The sequence below is a fragment of the Pinus tabuliformis genome, chromosome X (assembly GCF_031772625.1).
Source record: "Pinus tabuliformis cultivar Carrire ecotype Pingquan chromosome X, CPIR1, whole genome shotgun sequence".
NCBI lineage: Eukaryota > Viridiplantae > Streptophyta > Pinopsida > Pinales > Pinaceae > Pinus > Pinus tabuliformis.
In genome coordinates, this window is record NC_142308.1 from 40,818,823 (window position 1) to 40,840,294 (window position 21,472).

The 21,472-nt window shown below is 35.7% G+C and overlaps 1 protein-coding gene across 1 annotated transcript; it reads right to left on the minus strand.

Moving 5' to 3' along the window:
* Positions 1-19,442: 19,442 nt before the first annotated feature.
* On the minus strand, positions 19,443-20,885 carry LOC149138238 (uncharacterized). Its single transcript, XM_089450302.1, has one exon. The coding sequence runs from the start codon at positions 20,883-20,885 to the stop codon at positions 19,443-19,445; it is 1,443 nt and encodes a 480-aa protein (XP_089306428.1).
* Positions 20,886-21,472: the final 587 nt, after the last annotated feature.

Below are 21,472 nucleotides of genomic sequence, written 5' to 3' on the forward strand. Positions count from 1 at the left end.
ATCATAGTCAGTTCCCTCTACCTGTGAAAAGTCAAGGTCCAAAAATCTAGCCTTATGCTTCTCCACACTACCATATGCAACTTGCTTTAATTTGTAAAGCCAATGGGAGCTTACCACTTATTTGTCTACTAGCCTCGTGACCACATCACAAATACTATTACGAACTATGGAGTCACACTCCTCCACCATGGAATCAACCCAAACAGGCTGTTGCACTGACCTCTTAAAGGAAGATGACTCTATCACAACACATTTGCCCATAAGAGCCATGTATCCGGTGTACCTCTCAGGCGATCTCCGCTATCTGCGCTGAGAATTGGGTGCTCCGACATTCTCCTCTACATTATCCAACACTATGTCATCCTCTCTAGTGTGCTTTCTCCCCTTTCTGGAAGACTCTGTTTGAGTGGATGTCTCCACTCTTCGTTCCTCTTCATGTGTCTGCTCCACATCAATCTGAGGCTCCTTAACCATAGCAGCTAAAATCTACTCATCCGCATGTAGCTCAAGCTCCCTCTCAAGGGAAACTCACATGGTCTTTTCCTCATCAAATTTTTCATCCCTACGAACCACTATCATCCGACACATCGACATGTACACCCAGTAGTTGTGAGGTGTATCAGTATACCCCACAAATATCCCCAACTTTGTTGTTGCCTAAAGGTTCTTCCATGCATCTTAGGTCACATGGAAATATATCGATGACCCGAAAATCCTAAAGTGACCAACATCTCATCTCTTACAAGAATAAGCCTCCTCTGTCATATTCATCTCAAGTATCTGAATGTGGGCTACAGTTTTGAACATAAACTCATGTGTTGCATGCCTTAGCCCATAAGTCTAGTGGGAGGCCTTGATCATGCAACATTTCCCTCGCTTCCTCTATCATGCTTCTGTTCTTCCTCTCGGCCACCCCATTATTCTAAGGGTTATGGGGTCCCATCAACTCCCGTTTAATCCCTTCCACTACACAGAATTTCTTAAACTCATTTGAGACATACTCACCACCGTTATCACTCCATAGAGCTTTAACCTTCTTGCCCAATTCTTTCTCAACCATTTCTTTAAACTCACGAAACTTTGTGAAAGTTTGATCTTTTTTCTGCATGAAAAATATCCATCATTTACGAGAATAGTCATCAACAAATATAACATAATACCCCGTGTTTGGTTGTGGATGTTGTTGAGAATGGTCGACAAAAATCTGAATGGAATCTCTCTAGAATAGACTCTTCTTGATTGTCTCTGTTGTGAAAGAAAGGCTTGGTGTATTTTCCCAAATTACATCCCTTGCATGTATCAACATTCTTAAGCATACCTTTAGGAAGACCGGTAGAGATCTACTACAATATCCTCAAATCTCCATGATGCAAGTGGCCCAATCACCTATGCCAAAACTCGTTGATGTCTCATCTTTGCACCCTTTATGCTTTTGAGCTCAAATAAACACACTCCTCTACCTCCAACTTATAGAGATTCTTCACCCAAATCCCTATCTTCTTTACTTGACCTGTAGCTATGTGTCAAAGGAAAGCCTTTCCTTTCAAGAAGATCACATGATAGCCTCTATCCTCAAGCATGGAAATGGATACCAAGTTCTTCTTCAACCAAGTCACACACATAACACTCTTCAAGGTGAGAGGAGTCTCATGCTCCCTCTGAAAAGTAACCATTCTCAATCCCATAACACTATACTTCCTTTCGTCACCCATCTCGATATGCATCTGTCTAAGTACCATACACTTCTTATCATTGATGACACCATGCATGCACTGAGGGAAAAGTCCAATTCGAATTGATAGGTCAAAGCCTCACCCACCACCCGTCCTAAGGACTTCTTCTTGGACTTTTGATTGAACAATTTGTTGCAAAATGGCCTAGCTTATGACAATGAAAACACTTCACTTTTTTCATGTCTTTCTTCTTAACTCCATGATAAGAATCAGATTTCGAATGGGAATCTTTCACTTTCACCTCCTTTGTCTTAATTTCTAAGGCATAGTTCTCTTCATCATTAACCTTTGATGAAGATCCATCCCTGGTGCTCCTCCTAATCTCCTCTTGCATCAAATCCAACCACAGTCATTCCCAATCTGGTAGCTTCTTCCAACCATTGATAGAGTCTTGATAACTATGCTAACTTTTTGGGAGTCCTAGAAGAGAAAGACCCTATATTTTCCTTGATGACCATGATTCCAACACTTCCAAGTTCATCATGACATTGATTAAACTTGGTCAAGTATTTGGAAATAGTCTTGCCTTTCTCCATTTTTATTTTTTGAAGTTTGTCCTTCAGTGCCAATTTCCTTTGGTCACTATTGTTCTCATACAAATTTGTCAGTGTTTTCCACATAGCATGTGAAATTTCCTTGCCTAGAGACTCAAGACATTGTGGTCTCAAACTCCCTTAAGGATTATCTACCTTGCCTTCGCCACACACTTCTTCCATTCGGCCAAATTCTGTGCATCTGATACTACTGTCTTGGGGACTTCTTCATCAATGAATTCCTTCAATCCATTATCTTCTAGCACAACGTCCATCATGTCCCTCTAGGCTGTAAAATTTTGGCTGCCTTTCGAGGCATACTCGAGCGAGAAACCGTAGAATGCCATCTTCCAATCCCAAAGTATGAAATGAAAATTCGAATTTCACCTGTAACCCTAAACACAAAACTTTGAAATCTTCTCTAGTATATTGTTCTCTGCTCTGATACCATGTAGAAAATCCTATAGGTTCACAATCTCATGCAATGTACTAAAGGAAGACAGAAGAAACCACTTCTACTATCAACCAGCGGAAGCCAATAGATCGTTGAAAACAATACTCAACAAGGGAAAGATAACCAAATACACATAACACAATAAGTATTCAGGAAAAGCCACAACTCAAAACCTCACTATTTGTATTGCATATATCAGAAATCCAATATGATAAGACAATTCTTGTTCTCTCAATAACAATCCCAACACTCAGTAAAATCAATCTCCAACTCATAAGCAAACTTTTGGCCAACACTTAGCTAATTTTGAAGCTCTCCAAATCCCTATTTCCTTGCAAAATTCCTATGGCTGATCAACCCATATTAATGGGAGGCTAGTGCATCTAAAACTACACAATCGCTTCAAGGTTTAGTACCTAATTACATGCATAATCTATACAAATCAGTAAATCATATAAGTGATAATACAATGTCCCTGCACTCTAGTCTCAATTAGGTGTTTCTCAGAATTGGCATGCATGATTTTCTGATGAGGGAATCTTCAATTAACTGGAGCAGCACTAGTTAATGAATTAGTGCACCAACTGATTGTTAACTCTGTTATGAAACCAGCTCAAGAAAAGATAGAAAATATAGATCAACGCCTTATAATTCAGCCTCTTTGAGGGGGTAACCTCCTTTACATTACATAAATGAACAATTCTTGGATGATACAAATGATAAAACCTCCTTTCTATATATAGGAGTGTAAGGAGTCACAATATAATCCAACCGACCTAACAATAATAATATAAAGCCACAAAAATAACAATAGAGGGATTCTATGGGGCACAAAAATAACAACATGGGGGTAATAGGGGCACAACAATATAAATAAAGGGTATAACTACAATAGTAATGGGGTAATCACTAGTATTATAGGGACCCAACATGCCCCCGTCCTTCAGAAAAGTGTTGTCCTCAACGCTTGAGTAGTTCTGGATACTTCTGCATAAAATTCTCATCCTCCCATGTGGAATCTTCAGCAGATAAGTTCTTCCACTTGATAAGATACTCTGAAATTGATTGATTTCGTAGCTGTCGAGTTCTTGTTTCTATGACTGCTTCCGGTTCCAATATAATTTTTCCTTCCTCATCAAGTTCTGGCAATATTGTTTGAATTGGGAGCTTGTCGCCTATAACCTTCTTTAAACATGAAACATGGAAAACTGGGTGTAATCGAGAAGCTGCAGGAAGCTCCAATTTGTATGCCATAGTACCAATCTTTTGCAACACCTTGTACAGACCATAATACTTTGGTGATAATTTATTATCCTTCTTAGCTTGCTTTAGGGACATTTTCTTATATGGTTGTAGCCGTAGGAATATCCAATCACCTACATCAAAACTTATTTCACTGCGATGTTGACCTGCCTGTTGATTCATTCTATTTTGTGCCAACACGAGGTTATCCTTTAAGAGTTGGAGGACTTGTTGTTGATGTTCGATGTGATGTTCCACTACCTGAACTTTAGAAATTTCTCTTAAATATGATGTGATGGATGGTGGTTGATACCCATAAAGTGCCATAAATGGGGTCATTTTTGTTGCTGTATGGAAGGAAGTGTTATACCACCATTCAGCCAGAGGCAACCATTTGACCCATTGTGTCTATTTATCAGATACAAAGAAACGAAGATATCCTTCCAAAAATTTGTTTACTATCTCAGTTTACCCATCAGATTGAGGATGATAAGATGAGCTATGAGCTAACTGAGTACCAAGACAAGAAAATAATTATGTCCAAAAATTTCCAGTGAAAATGGGATCTCTGTCACTTACAATAATCTTTGGGTTTCCATGTAGCTTTTGAATTGTTTCCATAAATGTAGTAGAAACTGTACTGGCTTTAAATGGATGTGATAATGCACAAAAGTGTGCATACTTGGTAAGTCTGTCAACTACCACCATGATGACACTCTTTCCCTCAGACTTGGGTAAACCTGTGATAAAATCCATTGAAACCTCCTCCCAACGTTGGCTTGGAATGGATAAAGGTTGTAATAGATCCGGTGTCTTAATTGTTTCAACTTTATTTTGTTGGCAAACCAAACATTCCACCACAAAATTTTGAATATCTGATTTAAGGCCATCCCAAAAAAATTCCTTCTTAACCCTGTGGTAAGTTTTTAAAAATCCTGAGTGCCCTCCTAAGGGAGAAGTGTGCAATTCCATAAGAATCTTTTGTTTTAGCTGGGAATTCTTACAGAGGTATAAGCGATCTTTGTACCATAATGAATCATTTTGCCAGCTAAATGTATCAGACGTACTGGAATCTTGTTGTAGCTTTCGAATAAGTGCCCACACTTCTTCATCATTCTTCCATTCCTCCCTTGCTTCTTTTATCCAATCTGGTTGGATAATAGAAATGGCGCACAACAATGCTTCCACATCCTCATCCTTTCTTGAGAGTGCATCTGCCACCACATTTTGCTTCCCTTTTTTGTAGATGATTTCAAAGTCATAACCCAACATCTTTGTGACCCACTTTTGTTGCTCTTCAGAGGATAAAATTTGTTCTAAAAAGTATTTAAGGCTATCATGATCCGTTTTTACCTTGAAGTGTCTTCCCATTAGGTAGGGTCGCCATTTCTTAAGTGCATGGAGTATTGCCAACATTTCCTTCTCATAAATAGCTTTGCTTAAAAACTTTCCCTTGATTGGACGACTTTCAAAAGCAATGGGTCTTTCATCTTGCATTAGAACAACACCAATTCCATTTCCTGAAGCATCACATTCCACAAAGTTTTTTGTGAAGTCCGGTGTAGCTAAGACCGGTGCTTGGCACATTGCCTCTTTAAGATGTTCAAAGGCCTTTGTTGCTTCCAGAGTCCATGAAAATGCATCTTTCTTCAATAATGTTGTTAGAGGTGCTATTATTCTCCCATAATTCTTAACAAACTTGCGATAATACCCTGTCAACCCAAGAAATCCTCGCAGATGCTTTATGGATGTGGGGATTTTCCATTCCTTAATGGCTTTAATTTTGCTAGGGTCTACCTTAACTCCTTCATGAGATACAATATGACCCAAATATTCCACCTCCTGGACTCCAAAGAAACATTTGGATCTTTTTGCATATAATTGTTTCTCCTCCAATAGTTGTAGCACCCTGTCAACATGTTCAACATGATCCTTCCAAGACTTGCTGTAGATTAGTATATCATCAAAAAATACTAACAAAATTTTTCTAAGGAATGGTTTGAAAATTGAATTCATCAAACCTTGAAATGTTGAAGGTGCATTGGTAAGGCCAAAAGGCATGACCAAAAATTCATAATGACCCTCATGAGTTCTAAATGTCGTTTTCAGAATGTCTTCAATCTTCATTCTGATTTGATGATATCTCGAACGAAGATCCAACTTGGTGAAGTAAATTGATCCATGCAATTCATCCAGTAATTCATCAATGACAGGAATGGGGAACTTATCTTTAATAGTGAGCTTGTTGAGCTCCCTATAATCCGGACACATGCGCCATGATCCATCCTTCTTGTGCACCAATACTACTGGAGCAGAGAAAGAACTTTGACTTGGTTGAATTATACCAGCCTCTAGCATTTCTGCAACCATACGTTCAATTTCACTTTTTTGGACATAGGGATATCTGTACGGCCTGATGTTTGGAGGAACACTTCCTGGAATCAGATGAATAGCATGATCATGATCACGCATAGGTGGGAGACCTTTGGGAGTCTCAAATACCTTGGAATGATTGTCCAGGACTTTTTGGAGATCTGGAGAAATAGATGATTCCGATGTGGAAACATCTAGCGAACATAATTGTGCAATTACACCTCTTTGCTCCTTTTTTAGAAGCTTTGTCATACCATTAGAGCTGATTATCTTTCCTGGTTTCCCTGCAATACCCCTTAATTCAACTTCCTTTCCTTCCATAGAAAATTTGATGAAAAGTTCTTGAAAATTAAAAGCTATTGTACCCAAGGATTGTAGCCATTGGACTCCTAGTACAACATCAGCACCTCCCATTGGAATGGAAAGCATTGGGCTAGTCAATACATATTCTCCCATGGATAGCTTGATATTATGGCACCTTCCAGAGCAATTTATTGTTCCTCCATTTGCAATCATCACTTGACACTCTGGTGCTGGATATAGGAAGCAATTCAATTCTTTTGCTACCCTACAATGAATAAAATTGTGGGTGCTTCCTGAATCAATCAACACTATTACCTTTTTCTTCTTGATTTGTCCTTCTATCTTGATGGTTTGAGGAGTGGTAATTCCCGCCAATGCATTACAAGATATGGTCGGATTTTTTTTTTTTTCATCTAGGCTTTGTTCCTGGAGTATATCTTCTTCTTTTGACCTTTCTTGCTCCTTTTCTTCTTCCTCTTCACAATCTATGTAGAATAATTTCTTCTCAGCACACTTATGACCTTTAGTGTATTTGCTATCACAACTGTAACAAAGCCCTTTTGCTCTTTTTTCTTCCAATTGTTGTGGTGTCAACCTTATAGGTTGTGGAAGACTAGGGGCAACAACACTTCCGTCTTTATAGTTGTGAGTGGTATGCTTCCTAGTTGCCATAATTTTGCTTTCCATTTTTCTTGCTAACCTGAATGCCTTCTCTAATGAATTAGGTTCCCAAAGGCGAACATCATGTTGGATATTATCCTTTAAAGACCCTATGAACACATCAATCCTATGCTCCTCTGGAATATCTTTTACCCTTATGTTCAATTTTTGGAACTCCTCAATGTGCTCCATTACTGAACCCTTTTGTTTGAGACTTATCAATTGGCTAAAAAAAGTGTTGCTTTTTGTATCTTCATAATGTGCTATCAATTCTTCCATAAAAATTGCCCAAGTGATAAATTGTTTACGAGAGCAAAGCCATTGATACCATACAAACTGATTTGGTTCCAAATATACAGTTGCCATACATACCTTTTGTGTGTTTTGCACATTATTGAGATCGAAGAACTGCTCCATCTGTAATATCCATGTGGCGAGATCCTTGCCATCAAACTTTCTCATATCGATTTTTTGAGTATGGTGGGTCTTCGATCCAACATTAGACTCTATGGAATCATGATTAACATTACTTTTGTTCACATCATGAGTTTCCTTTACAACCTTTTCACCATTAATAAGTATTTCTTGTAGAAAATTTGTCAAATCTATCTTCAAATCTGCCATGTCTGTCATCAAATCTACCATCGCTCTCTTCAAATCTGTCTTCGAATCATCCATCTTAGCTTCCATGCCCTTTATCTTAGATTCCATGCCATTTATCTTAACTTCTGTTAGCTTTTGTGAGCGTGACATTTGTTGCACTTGTTCTTGTAATTTTGATATATCATGTAGCATTTCTTCCTCTTCTTCATGAGTCATGCTAGAGCTTTCAGGTTCCTTACTAGGTGTTTGCATTTTCGTTCCTTGGGGAATCAGTTACCGATAATAATGCTTTACTATGCCCTTTGAATTCCGTTAAACCAAGCTTACACAAAAATAAAAAAAAAACTACACACATTTTTTACTTTATAGAAGCCTGATATTGAATCTGATGTATCTCTATAATTTTGGATCATCCAGTTCTGAAATTATGACCTATAGTAGCCTTCTACCTCCTCTTTCCAATGCCACAAGTCTGACCCAAATTGGATTCTCTAAAGAAGAGTTATGTGAAATCTCCCACAGTGACTTGCTTTTAGACTAGTTCAGTAGAGCGAACTTGTACGATGTGCCACGAGTCATTGTTTCAACCTTTGGATCTGAAAAATGCATACAAAAAGCTACAGTCCATCCTATTTCTGTACCTTCTTATGAAATTTCAATCCAATCCCCAGAGGGAAAGTTATGACGATTTTACCCAGGTCACCTGTTTTGAATGTAATTCAGGAGTCTGCAAAAAGACCAACTTCCGCAGATCATATCTCCGCAAATATCGCTTGAAAAGCTCTAAAATTAAAACCCAAGATTCAGCACGATTTCTTCTCAAATGGGTTTTTTTTGCGACTTCTGAAACGTCACATAAAAATGTTATAGTGAAAATGCCACAATGACCTATTTGGAGTAGTGAAACCCTAGAATCCAAAGCTCTCATACCAAATGTTATGAAACGAGCTCAAGAAAAGATAGAAAAGATAGATCAATGCCTTAGAATTCAGCCTCTTGGAGGGGGAAACCTCCTTTACATTACATAAATGAACAATTCTTGGATGATACAAATGACAAAACCTCCTTTCTATATATAGGAGTGTAAGGAGTCACAATATAATCCAACCGACCTAACAATAATAATATAAAGCCACAAAATTAACAATAGAGGGATTCTATGGGACACAGAAATAACAACATGGGGGTAATAGGGGCACAACAATATAAATAAGGGGTATAACTACAATAGTAATGGGGTAATCACTAGTATTATAGGGACCCAACAAAATCATTATTAGTTCTTCAAACAATTTGGAACTAATTTAACTGGACTTAACTTAGTAAATTGTGTTAACTAATTTTAACTCATACTTAACTCATCTTGTACCTCTATAATATAGGGAGAATATATACATGACTTCAAAAAGACTGACAACTTGAAATTCCTAAGTTAATTAAGTTGATTAAACTTAATTAACTATTTACAAGTTGCTGTGAGAATAGAATTAAATTTTAATTCTGAGTTTAATTCAAGGCCAAATTAAACTGGAATTTCTTGTTGCCATTTCTCAACACCTATGGAAGATCGATCGTACTTGTAGAGAATAAGGATTGGACTATGTGGCTATACATTGATTATTAGGAACTAAATGAAATCACTTTCACAAACAAGGATCCAATCCCATAGATTCATGACCTTCTAGACGAGCACAAGGGAGCAAAGTAGACAATGTAAGAAATTAATTTGAGTCTTCGAGATGTGGTAGTGAGGTTATTGATAGTTGTGGAGCATAAAAGATGATAGAAAGAGGAAACCATGAAGCTAATGACACAAATTGTTTCCTTTTAAAAGGTATATATACACATAACCTTTATGTCCATAAAAACTAATTTCAATTGGGTGGCCTCCATCCATGTGATGTCAAATCAAGAAAACATTCAATGATGGAATAGCTACATCCATATGCTCGGTCCACACTTTATTTAATAATATCTCTAACTTATTTTCCTTTTTTCCACTATTCCTTGTATGTATTTGGATTACATGTACTTTCCAATCACCTTGTGCATTTGGCTTTCATATTTTATATTATGAAACCACGTTGTTTCATATTTTATATTATGGATGCATGGTCATTTGGTTACTTGCTTTTGAATAGTGATTTTTTCGTTTAATGAAGGATATATATAATTTAATTTTATTTATGTACCTATAAACAAATAATTATGTTTTACTAACTAGATCCGCTACAAAAGAGTGTGCGAACATAAATTTTGTAACATATGATATTTTAATTTATGGTCAAATTAAATGCAAGTAAAGCATCCCAGCTCACTAAGTAGTAATTTTGGTGTAGTTCAAGTTGACTTTGTGAAAAATTTTAGAAATCCATAGATATACCACTATTGTGGCTAATCCATTTATGGGACAGGTGGATGTCTTGATCTGCGAGATATGAAGAAATATCGGTCATGGTCCCTTCCTCTAACTACATATATACAGTAGCACTACAATGGTTGTGCATTGTGACTTATTTAGGGTAAACACTCACCGTGTGGAGGACTGCCATGCATTATCCACATTAGCATAGAAATTTGCAAAAAAATATGTTCATTTTCAAGTCTATGGGGGCCAGAAGTAGAGGTTAGGATCATAATCAAGATAATAGAGCTCCATGGAAGAATTTCAACTATCCTCTACCACAATTTTACAACTATAATGAAGTGGGTCACATCACATGAAACTATCCAACCTCATTAGCCTCACTCTAGGAAAGACTAAAAGATAAAATACAGAGGACTACCTGGAGATGATTGAGAAATGGAAGGTGAAATATGGAAGGAAGCACGTTTCAAACATGGTGAATTATAAGCCAAGGATCCTTATGACCTATTCATTAATGTTTTCCCAGTGAGTATAACTAGTTTCTGGTCTTTGTAGTTTATCTCCAGCCATCTTTTTGGTGTGGTGTGTGGTGATAGGCTAGTTGTCTAATCTCAATCCCAATCCCAATAATTTGGTGTAATATCCCTACCAAAACTCATATAATATGAAATATTTCTCTTTAACTTGTTGACATCCGTAACTAGGATGAAATGAATTACAACTACCATATGGTTTGTTCCGAGAAAAAGGAGTCGAAGGAGGGGTTTGAGGTGGTCATTTCTAACTGTTTCTTTGGTGTTGATACCCCCATTGATTTATGGGCCTGTATTCACATTCATATTGGTTCCACCCTATTACTTTAAAGATTACTTTAAAAATCCATTTTTAATCATTTAAATGATTTTATGTGTGTTCCACGTACTATAATTGTTACACCATTCTACTTCCATGGTTTTCACACAACGCAGGCAGTACATGTGCCATGGATGAGTTCATCACCAGCTGTAAGGGAGGGGATACGATTTGATCTATGTAAACTGCCATTGAATGGAGACATATAATGTCGACTGTGTCAGTAACCAACCTCAACATCATGAGGGAGAGGTGCCTTTTTTTAGCAGGAACACTGGGAGCACATAAAAAACTCGTAGTGTAACGACATTCAGATTTCTTGTATAACATTTATTGGAAAGGAGAGTCCATATTGGATGAGGGCTCGTCAGCTATAACGGTTGTAAGCAGAATTTTCCCGAAAATCGCATGAGCAAGAACTTTTGTGAATGGTAGACTTTACCCTTTTGGAACCAACCAATGTGGTTTATAGCCACTACAAGTTGAAGAAAAAGATCCAACTTACCATGTTAAATGGTCTGACCATAGACTCCAACAATTAAATAGACCAACGGCTAATTTTGACCTATGGACCCATGTCAAATTACTATTCATTAATTTAATATTATTATTATTCTTAATACATAAAATATTTTTAATGGTTAAAAATTAATTAATTAATTTATGTTAAAAATTAATTAATTAATTTATATATATATATATATGATAATAGGTTATTAATAAAAGTTAGGATTCAAAATAAATAAAATACTATTAGTGGTTAGTTTAAGAAGATAATACACTTATTTATTTAAATTATTCACTAATTATTGTTAATATATATATATATATATATATATATATATATATATATATATATATATTTCAATTAAAATCATACGATTAAGGTTTAAAATATTAATAAATAAAATAATTTAATTTAAATGGTTAGTTAGGAAAGGTAATTTATTTAATTAAATAATATAAGTAATTTCTTGTTTAATTAAGTTATTTATTAAATATAATTAATATTATATTAGTAAAATAGTCTTGATATTAATATATTGTTAATATTAGTAGTCAAAATATTATTATTAATTTAATATTATAAATATTAATATTATTATTATTTATGGAAATAAGTTAAATTAGGTAAGATATATAGATAAATAAAATAATTTTAAGGGTTAGTTAAAAAAAAAACTTTAATATAGTTTATTTATCTAAATTATTTATTAATAATTATATATATATATATATATATATATATATATATATATATATATATATATATTAAAGTAATAATCTTCACTTATTTAGATAAAAGTTAGGTAAAATACAATTGAAAAAAAATTTAACTAAAAAATAATAAATAAATAAATAAATAATAATAATAATAATAAATACATGTAAATATAGGGTATATAAATAAATAAAATAGAGAGAACAACAAAAAAGGGGAGGGACACGAAAAAGACCAAAAGCAACTACAGAGCAAAACAGATCAACCCGAGGAGGAAGTAAGGCTCTAGGGGGAACACAAAAAACTAAGACGACAGGGCAAGGATCCAATAGCTACTGATTTTCCAGCCGTCATCTCTACTGAGATTGTTACGCCTTTTTTCAATCTCAATAGCTTCCATGAATTTACGATGATGGAAATGAGCAATCTTAGCAACAACCTTGGCCTCCTCAATACAAACCTAATGCTTGGTCTTTTCCACATGCTTTGCTAATGTTGAAGACTTAGTTCTCCCATGTCTTAGGTTAGCTGCATGTTCTCTTATCATCTGATGGATGGAGCGTCCTGTTTCCTCGATATAGGGGGTTCCACAAGAACAAGGGATCAAGTAGACACCCTTCATGTCCATAGGGTCAACAGGATCTTTCACCGATCGGAGGGACTTACGAATGGTGTTGAGGGGCCTAAAGGTAGAGGGGATATCATACCTCTTAAGGATCCGAGCAATTTTGTGTGTGGTTCCTTGAACATAGGGAAGATGGACTCCTAGTCGGTGCTCCTTCGGTTCTTTATTAATCATCGCATTTTTAGAGGCTTTAAGGAAATCCTTCTGACCAAGGCAACTACTGTAGCCATTCTCCACAAAGACATTAAGGAGATGGGATCTCTCCTTATCGAAGCTCTTATTATCAGAAATCCTCAGGGCACGAGTAGCAAGGGTGTTAAGAACACCCATCTTTTGAGCAGGGAAATGATGGGAATCGGCATGAAGATACTGCTCAGTATGCGTTTTCTTACGGAATACTGAGTGGGAGAGAGAGTCATCCATATTCTTAGAAATAAGAATATCCAGGAAAGGGAGGCAACCATTGACCTCTTTTTCCATGGTGAACTTAATGGCAGAGGACTGACAGTTGAGGTGATTGAAGAAGCGAATGAGCTCCTCATGGCCATGGGACTAGATGACATTAGTGTCATCTACATACCTCCTCCAAAGCTTAGGAAGGAGACGAGCCGAGGCTAGAGCTTTGGCTTCGAAATCTTCCATAAAGAGATTGACGACAATAGGGGACAGGGGGGAGCCCATGGCAACACCACAAGTCTGTTCAAAGAACTCACCCTCGAAATAGAAGAAAGTGGAAGTGAGACAGATCTCCACCAAATGCACGGTATCGGGATCCGTTAGGCGATAGATCACTTCCAAGGCCTCCTTTATAGGGATGTAGGTATAAATGGAGACCACATCAAAGCTGATGAGGATGTCCTCATGGAAGACATTGAGATTGAAAGAAGGCCTAAAAATCTCAATAGAGATGACGGCTGGAAAATCAATAGATGTTGGATCCCTGCCCTGTCGTCTTAGTTTTTTGTGTTCCCCCTAGAGCCTTCCTTCCTCGTGGGGTTGATCTGTTTTGCTCTGTGGTTACTTTTGGTCTTTTTCGTGTTCCTCCCCTTTTTTGTTGTTCTCTCTATTTTATTTGTTTATTTTTTTATATACCCTATATTTACATGTATTTATTGTTATTATTATTATTATTTATTTATTTATTTTTATTTAATTTTAATTTTATTTATTTATTTATTATTTTTTTAATTAATTAATTAATTAATTTGTTAATTAATTAATTAATTTATTTATTTATCTTTTTTTTTTTTCAAGTGTCTTTTACCTAACTTTTATCTAAATAACCGAAGATTATTACTTATATATATATATATATATATATATATATATATATATATATATATATATATATATATATATATATATATATATATATATATATATAATTATTAATAAATAATTTAGATAAATAAACTATATTAAAGTTTCTTTTTTTTAAACTAACCCTTAAAAGTATTTTATTTATCTATATATCTTACCTAATTTAACGTATTTCCATAAATAATAATAATATTAATATTAATAATATTAAATTAATAATAATATTTTGACTACTAATATTAATAATATATTAATATCAAGATTATTTTACTAATATAAAATTAATTATATTTAATAAATAACTTAATTAAACAAAAAATTACTTATATTATTTAATTCAATAAATTACCTTTTCTAACTAACCATTTAAATTAAATTATTTTATTTATTGATATTTTTAACCTTAACTGTATGATTTTAATTGAAATATATATATATATATATATATATATATATATATATATATATATATATATATATATATATATTAACAATAATTAGTAAATAATTTAAATAAATAAGTGTATTATCTTCTTAAACTAACCACTAATAGTATTTTATTTATTTTGAATCCTAACTTTTATTAATAACCTATTATTATAAGTTTAATATATATATATATATATATATATATATATATATATTAATTAATTAATTTTTAAAACTAACCATTAAAAATATTTTATGTATTAAAAATAATAATAATATTAAATTAATGAATAGTAATTTGACATGGGTCCGTAAGTCAAAATTAGCCGTTGGTCGATTTAGCCGTTGGAGTCTCTGCTCAAACTATTTAACATGCTAAGCTGAATCTGTTTCTTCAACTTGTCCTGGCGATGAACCACACTCGTTGGTTCGAAACGCGTCGACAAAGGTCTTTCCTCATCTGATTTTCGCCGAAGTTCTGCTTACAACTATTATGGATCACAGAAGCCTCAATTCAATAGCTATAATGGTTGTCACTTTGAAGTAATGATGTGGTGTTCTCTATTCATTAAGTGAAAATCCTTTATCCGAAAGGTCTATGGCCACAATGTAGAAACAAGAGCAAGGGAAAAATGAAAGGTTCGGTTATCAATACAGAGATAAGTATTCATGCCAGAAAAATTGCATATAAATCTATTTAAGAAATATTATGTCAACATTCTTTTGGAAAGAATATACATTTGCATGCAATAATAGTAGCTATTACATTGGTTTCTTTTGGAAATTTTTATATGTTTTCATGCATTAATAAAAATAGCTATTATGCACTTGAGTTCTTGAAAATAAGTATATGTTATGCATGCAATAAAAATAGTTATTATACTTTTGATTTATTGAAAGAAATGCACGCTTGTATGCATGAAAAAGTAGCTACCGGGCATTTAGTTTCTTGAAAATAATTGCGTGTCTTTGCATGCATGAAAATAGTAACTATTATGATTTCATTTGGGAAAAAATACATGTAGAGATGCACATACTAATAGTGTAACACCCTCCTCCAAAATTTACCAAATTTAACTGGCCCATTGGGGTAAACATGTGACAAGACGATACTAGAATCTGATTCAACTCCTCATGTACAATTAAGGAAGTGGAGCCAATACAACACAAACATTCTGACCTTCTGCACATACCACATAACCTACATGAGCCAACCAACCCTTCCAGGTGATCAACCCCTGCAACAACATGGAACATCATTTCCCTAGAGCCTCAGTCACTCCCATGGCATGGGAATGCATGTAAATGGGGTCCTCTAGTCACTCTCATAGTATGGGCATGTAAGAAACTAGGGTCTCTTTCAACTAGTTCTGAGCTTGCGACCCAAGATTATGTTCCACTTTTTCAGGGCCGGGACTCAAGCCACTAACCATAACTCCATGAAAATTTTGGGAATGAAAAGTAACATAAAAATGATACAATTGAAAATATTTGAATAAATAATTGGTTTAATACCTTCTAGCCATGATAGGCATTTCATCAAACATGTCACAAGCATGCATTCTACAAGTCATAACAATAGATCTCAGCATAGGGGTCTCCACTTATCTGAGAATCACTAAGAAGCATTGATGCCTTATCAAATTGGCTTCATTGTCATATATTAGGTCATATATTCATTATACATTCATTTAGAAATCAAAACATGATGAGAGCCATACATCATCACTGTCATAAAAAATGCTCATAACCAAAATATAACCAACAGAAATAACAAGGATACATCAACCATAAATGCCTCATATGAACCAACAAATTTTCTCATAAAATAACAAGGAAAAATAGTTCTTATTAATGAATGATTAAGCCCATCAGGTTTGGGACTTCCACGTGCCACCCAATGATAGATTGATTAGACCGAATATTTCTTTCAGCCAATCACCCCAGTGCCATATTACAAGCATGAACGTGGGAATTATAACCAAAATCAACCAGGGCTTCCCGAGACTACACCACATCACCCTCAATAATAGAACCAAGCTTTACCGTAATCCCCACTGAATCACTAGGCCATAATAAAAATATAATACCAAGATTTACCACAATCCTCACTGGATCACTAGGCCAAAAACCAAGCATGGATGCCACCAGATCTCTCCACCTACACTGTGAGGATTTTTTCTGTCTCAACCTATAAACTTTACCGTGTATCTTACCTTTACTAATCAAGGAATTCCTAGGCCTACGAGGTCTCCACCCTCCGGGATTTACCATGTATCCCATCCGGGATTCCTAGACCAAATAAAGGGTACTCACCACTGAGCTTTACTATGTATCCCTCCATTCACTGGTCAAAGGATTCATACACTCAATCATGGTGTTGACATCTAGGCTTTACAGTGTATCCAATCCCAAGATTCCTAGGCCTTGTGAATAATCTTGGGATCACCCCACTTAGCTTCAAGTCCATCTGATAATCTAGCTCAACCACATATAAAAGAACCCAACACACTATGGCTATCCAGAAATGGAAAGGCTAGGTTAAAAAAAGCTGGCATACATGGAAAAACTCATGCCCATGACATCAAGAGAACCAAGAACACAAACGCATAGCCATGCATGCTAAATCTAGCAAGGAAATCATACATGAAAATGATACCTACAAATAATTCCAATATAGCTGCTAGATCTCACTATTCCTTTATTGATCTTTTCTTCCTCTTGCCTTCTTTTACTTTCTTGATCCAATGCTAAAGGGCTATAAGAAAACTCTAAGTCTCCAAGAGTGTGTGAGAGAGAGAGAATAGAGAGAGAAATCTAAAACTGAATCGATAAAAAGCCATAAACTGATCCTCATAAGACTTTTCATAAATGAGGCCTCTATTTTCTTCATTTTCCATTATTTTCCTTCATTTTCCTCCTCACATGCAACCTATGAAATTTCACCATCCTTTTCACCTAATTTCCTTTATTTTCATGAATAAAATGCCAACTAATTCCATTTTGCCTTTCCAAATCCTTTTCCATTGACTTTGCCAATTTCCTTAGCCATAATAAACCAAACGAACACCCAGACTAAGATATATTGCCAAACATTCAACTTGGATTAAGTGTCCCATAACCGTGATTATTATTTTTCCTTTATTAAGTTTTATTACATGGAATTTTCACTAGGGTTGTTACAAATAACCATGATGTTAGAGCTCTGGAAGAGACTAGGCATTTATGTACATAAAATATCAACTAATGTGTTAGTGTTCTTGGAAAAAAACATGTTGTTTTGTGCTTAGCTATATATGTTGTTCTTGCTTGAAAATAATAAGCCATTATGCTAGATTTTGGAAATAAAGATATACATATTTGCATGCACAAAAGAATATAATTATTGTGTTGGAAATTTTGAAGAGAACCATGAATTTTCATGCAGAAAAGAATAAATATTTTTTTAGATGTTGGAAAAGAAACATGTGTTTGCATGTTCCAATTGTTGTAAAATCCTTGGAAAACTTCCCTCGTTCTTGTGTGCATGAGCATAGGTTAAATATGTTTATTTTCTTGAAAATGTTTGTTGTGAATTTCTTGGAAAGTTTCCATGTCTTTTGTGTGGAAGATAATTAATTTATCTATGTCATTTTCCTTGAAAAGGGTTACATGTGAACCTTTCACAACAAAATAATAATTATTTTTCTAGATCTCTCGAAAAATAAAATGTGTATTTACATGTACAAAATATTAGTTGATTATGGTAAATCTGTTTATGCATCGAAAACTATAGATATTGTGAAAAAAATAAGGATCTTTATTTATAGAAGCAATCATTGTTATGTTAATCTCCTTTTGGAAAAAGAAATATATATTTGTTTACATAAAAAGAATGGCTCATTGTGGTATAATTCTAGAGAAAGAAATATGTTTGCATGCATGCAAATAATGATTTATTGAGATAGATTTTTTGGAAAGAAATGAAATTTACATGCATGAAAGGAAAAGATATTCGGATAGATTTCTTGGAAAGAAATGTAATTTACGTGCATAGAAAGAATAACTATTCAGACCGATTTTTTTTGGAAGAATCATGTGTTTGCATGTAGGAAATAATGTGTTTATTTTGTTGTTTTTTAAAAAGGAACATGTGTTTCCATGCATGAAATAATGTGCTCATTTTGTTAGACTTATCGGAAAAGAAATACATATTGTATGCAGAAAAATATTAGTTAATGTGTTATATTTATTTTGAAAAAAAAAGAAGAAGATATGTAGTTGAATGCATGAAGAATAACTATTACGATAGCTTTCCTTTTGGGAAAATATTAAACTTTGCATGCAAAAATATTAGTTATTATGCTAATTTATTTTGGAAAATATTATTTTTTGCATGCAAGAAGAATTGTTATTATGTTAGTCACTTGGAAGGGAATTTTATAACATAAACAATAACTATTTTTTTTTTTTCCCATTAGGAAAAAGTCGTAATTTCTATTATAAGGGAGAAATTACATTTTGCAGATGCATGTTGCATATTCATATGTGGCCATTGGCCGGCCAGAGTTCATCAAAATATACCTGAGTGTTCCAGATCTCCTCGCAGGGAGTCTATATGATGTATATACAAAATTTTAAATATCAAAATAACTTGCTCCACGCAGGGAGCACTGTAACAGTCATGATAAACAGTAGCATATGTAACCATATTTCAAAAAAAGATAACCAAAATCATGTCAATTGTTATGAATGGGTTGGTGACCCATTCATGTTATGATCTATATAGGGCCGGTGGTAATATTGATGGATGGATCCATCGATCTGTTCCTGTATCTGCCATTGTTCTAGATGGTTGTTCGCTGCTTCTTTTGACAGTTTGTCCGCTTCTTCGTTCTGCTCCCTGTAGATGTGACGACAGTCAAAAGATTCAAATGAAGTGATCAGTCTTTTGGCTTCGTCAAGGATATTTCTCAAAGAAAAAGTATAACAATGAGCTGTAGAATTTATCCAATTGCAAACAATCTGAGAGTCGCCAAATAGTTGGAGATGTCTGCACTGTTTTTGTATTGCAAAATATATAATATGTTTGGCTGTGCTGAGTTCAGAGAAGTTATTTGTGCCGATTTGGTATTTGATCTGAATCTTATAGCAATGGGATTCATTCAAATATATGATAGCACCCCCACCACAGCCATTGCTCTGGGCAGAGCCATCGAAGAAAGCCCAAGGCTTTGATCGATCGATGATGGGGGGAGCAATAGCTCGGGTAGGTCTGTGCTTCTCCGTCGAAGGTAGTAAATTGAAATCGGCAATAGTGTGGCTCAGGATGGATGGCCAGTTTGGGGGTCTATTATCGAAGATGATGCGGTTACGTGCGATCCAAATGGCCCAGCAGACGAGAAGGGGTAAGTTTGTGAGTTTGCCCGCGTGGTCTCTGGTCCAGGTGCTCCAGGCTTCCTTGCAGGTGGATCCATTCCAATCCTTGTGGTCGGGTATATGAGCAGATATGTTGTGCCAGAACGATTGTGTGACTGTGCAGCGGATGAAGAGATGATCAGTGCTCTCTTCTTCACAGCAGCATAGGTGGCATCTGAAAGGGCCGTGATAAGATCGCTTCAAGAGGTTTGATCCCGTGGGGATTTTGTCATATATGATATTCCACATTAGTAAGCGGCATCGGGGCGCAGCCTGAAGCTTCCAGATCAGGTTCCCGTAAGGGAGGATGTCCGGGGGCTTATACGGTTCCATAAGCTTCAGATATCCCTCTTTAGGAGCATAGTGTCCGTGCTTAGCGATGGCCCATATGAGTTCGTCTGGCCCTTCAGATAATCTGATGTTGGCCTGAGTGAGGGCCTCGGTAAATGCTTTCCATTCAGGTTGCCACTGTACCGGAATGTCCAAGGCCGCTGGTGAGTGCCAGGCCTGATATAGAAAGACAGTATTAGCATTGTCCCCTATATGGTTAATGTGAGTTATGCCCCTGCCATGAAGGTGTCTGATAAGATCATCAGAGAGTCTGTGTTGGTTGCCGCATCCTACCCAGGGATCAATTCCAATTCTCACGTCCTGTCCACTCTTGATGCGCCAAGTGATACCTTCCCTGAGAAGCGGCAGAGAGAGTAAAACGGCCTTCCATATGTTTGAGGTGTTGGGGCCAGGGCTGTGATGTTGACGGAACCAATCCATGAGATGGAGGGGTCTGATATACTTGGCTTGTGCCACCCGTGACCAGAGGCTATCTGAAGTGAGGAGTAGCCAGCCTAGTTTTGCAGCAAGGGCTTTTGCAAATAAATCGAGGCGCTTGATACCCCAACCACCCCATCGCTTAGGTCTGGAAATGGTGTCCCATTTCACCCAGGCGAAGATTCTCCCAAGTTGCTGATCATTCCATAAGAATCTGGTGCATATGCTCTGTAGTATTTTAAGTACACCTCAGGGTATCCAAGCCAGCGTCATCCAGTAAACTAGAGTGGCTTCGATGACAGCTTTAATGAGAGTGAGGCGTCCAGCTCTAGAGAGGTATTTATGATACCAGATATGGAGTCTCTTTTCCACCTTTGCAAGAAGCCAAGTCCAATCTGCAATCTTGTATCCAAGGGGTTTGAGCCTCTACCCCAAGTACTTGATGCCCTCAGCAAGCCTAGATGAGGTGAAGGGGAATCGTTGGGAAGCAAAAGTAGCTTCTTGGAGAGTACAGCCCACAGCCGTAATAGTGGATTTGCCTTCATTGACCAACATACCCATAGCAAGCTGAAATAGTAGAAAAATATTGT

Coding starts and splice junctions, on each gene's coding strand:
- LOC149138238 (XM_089450302.1), bottom strand. CDS start 20,885: ATGGATTGGTTCCGTCAACATCACAGCCCTGGCCCCAACACCTCAAAC.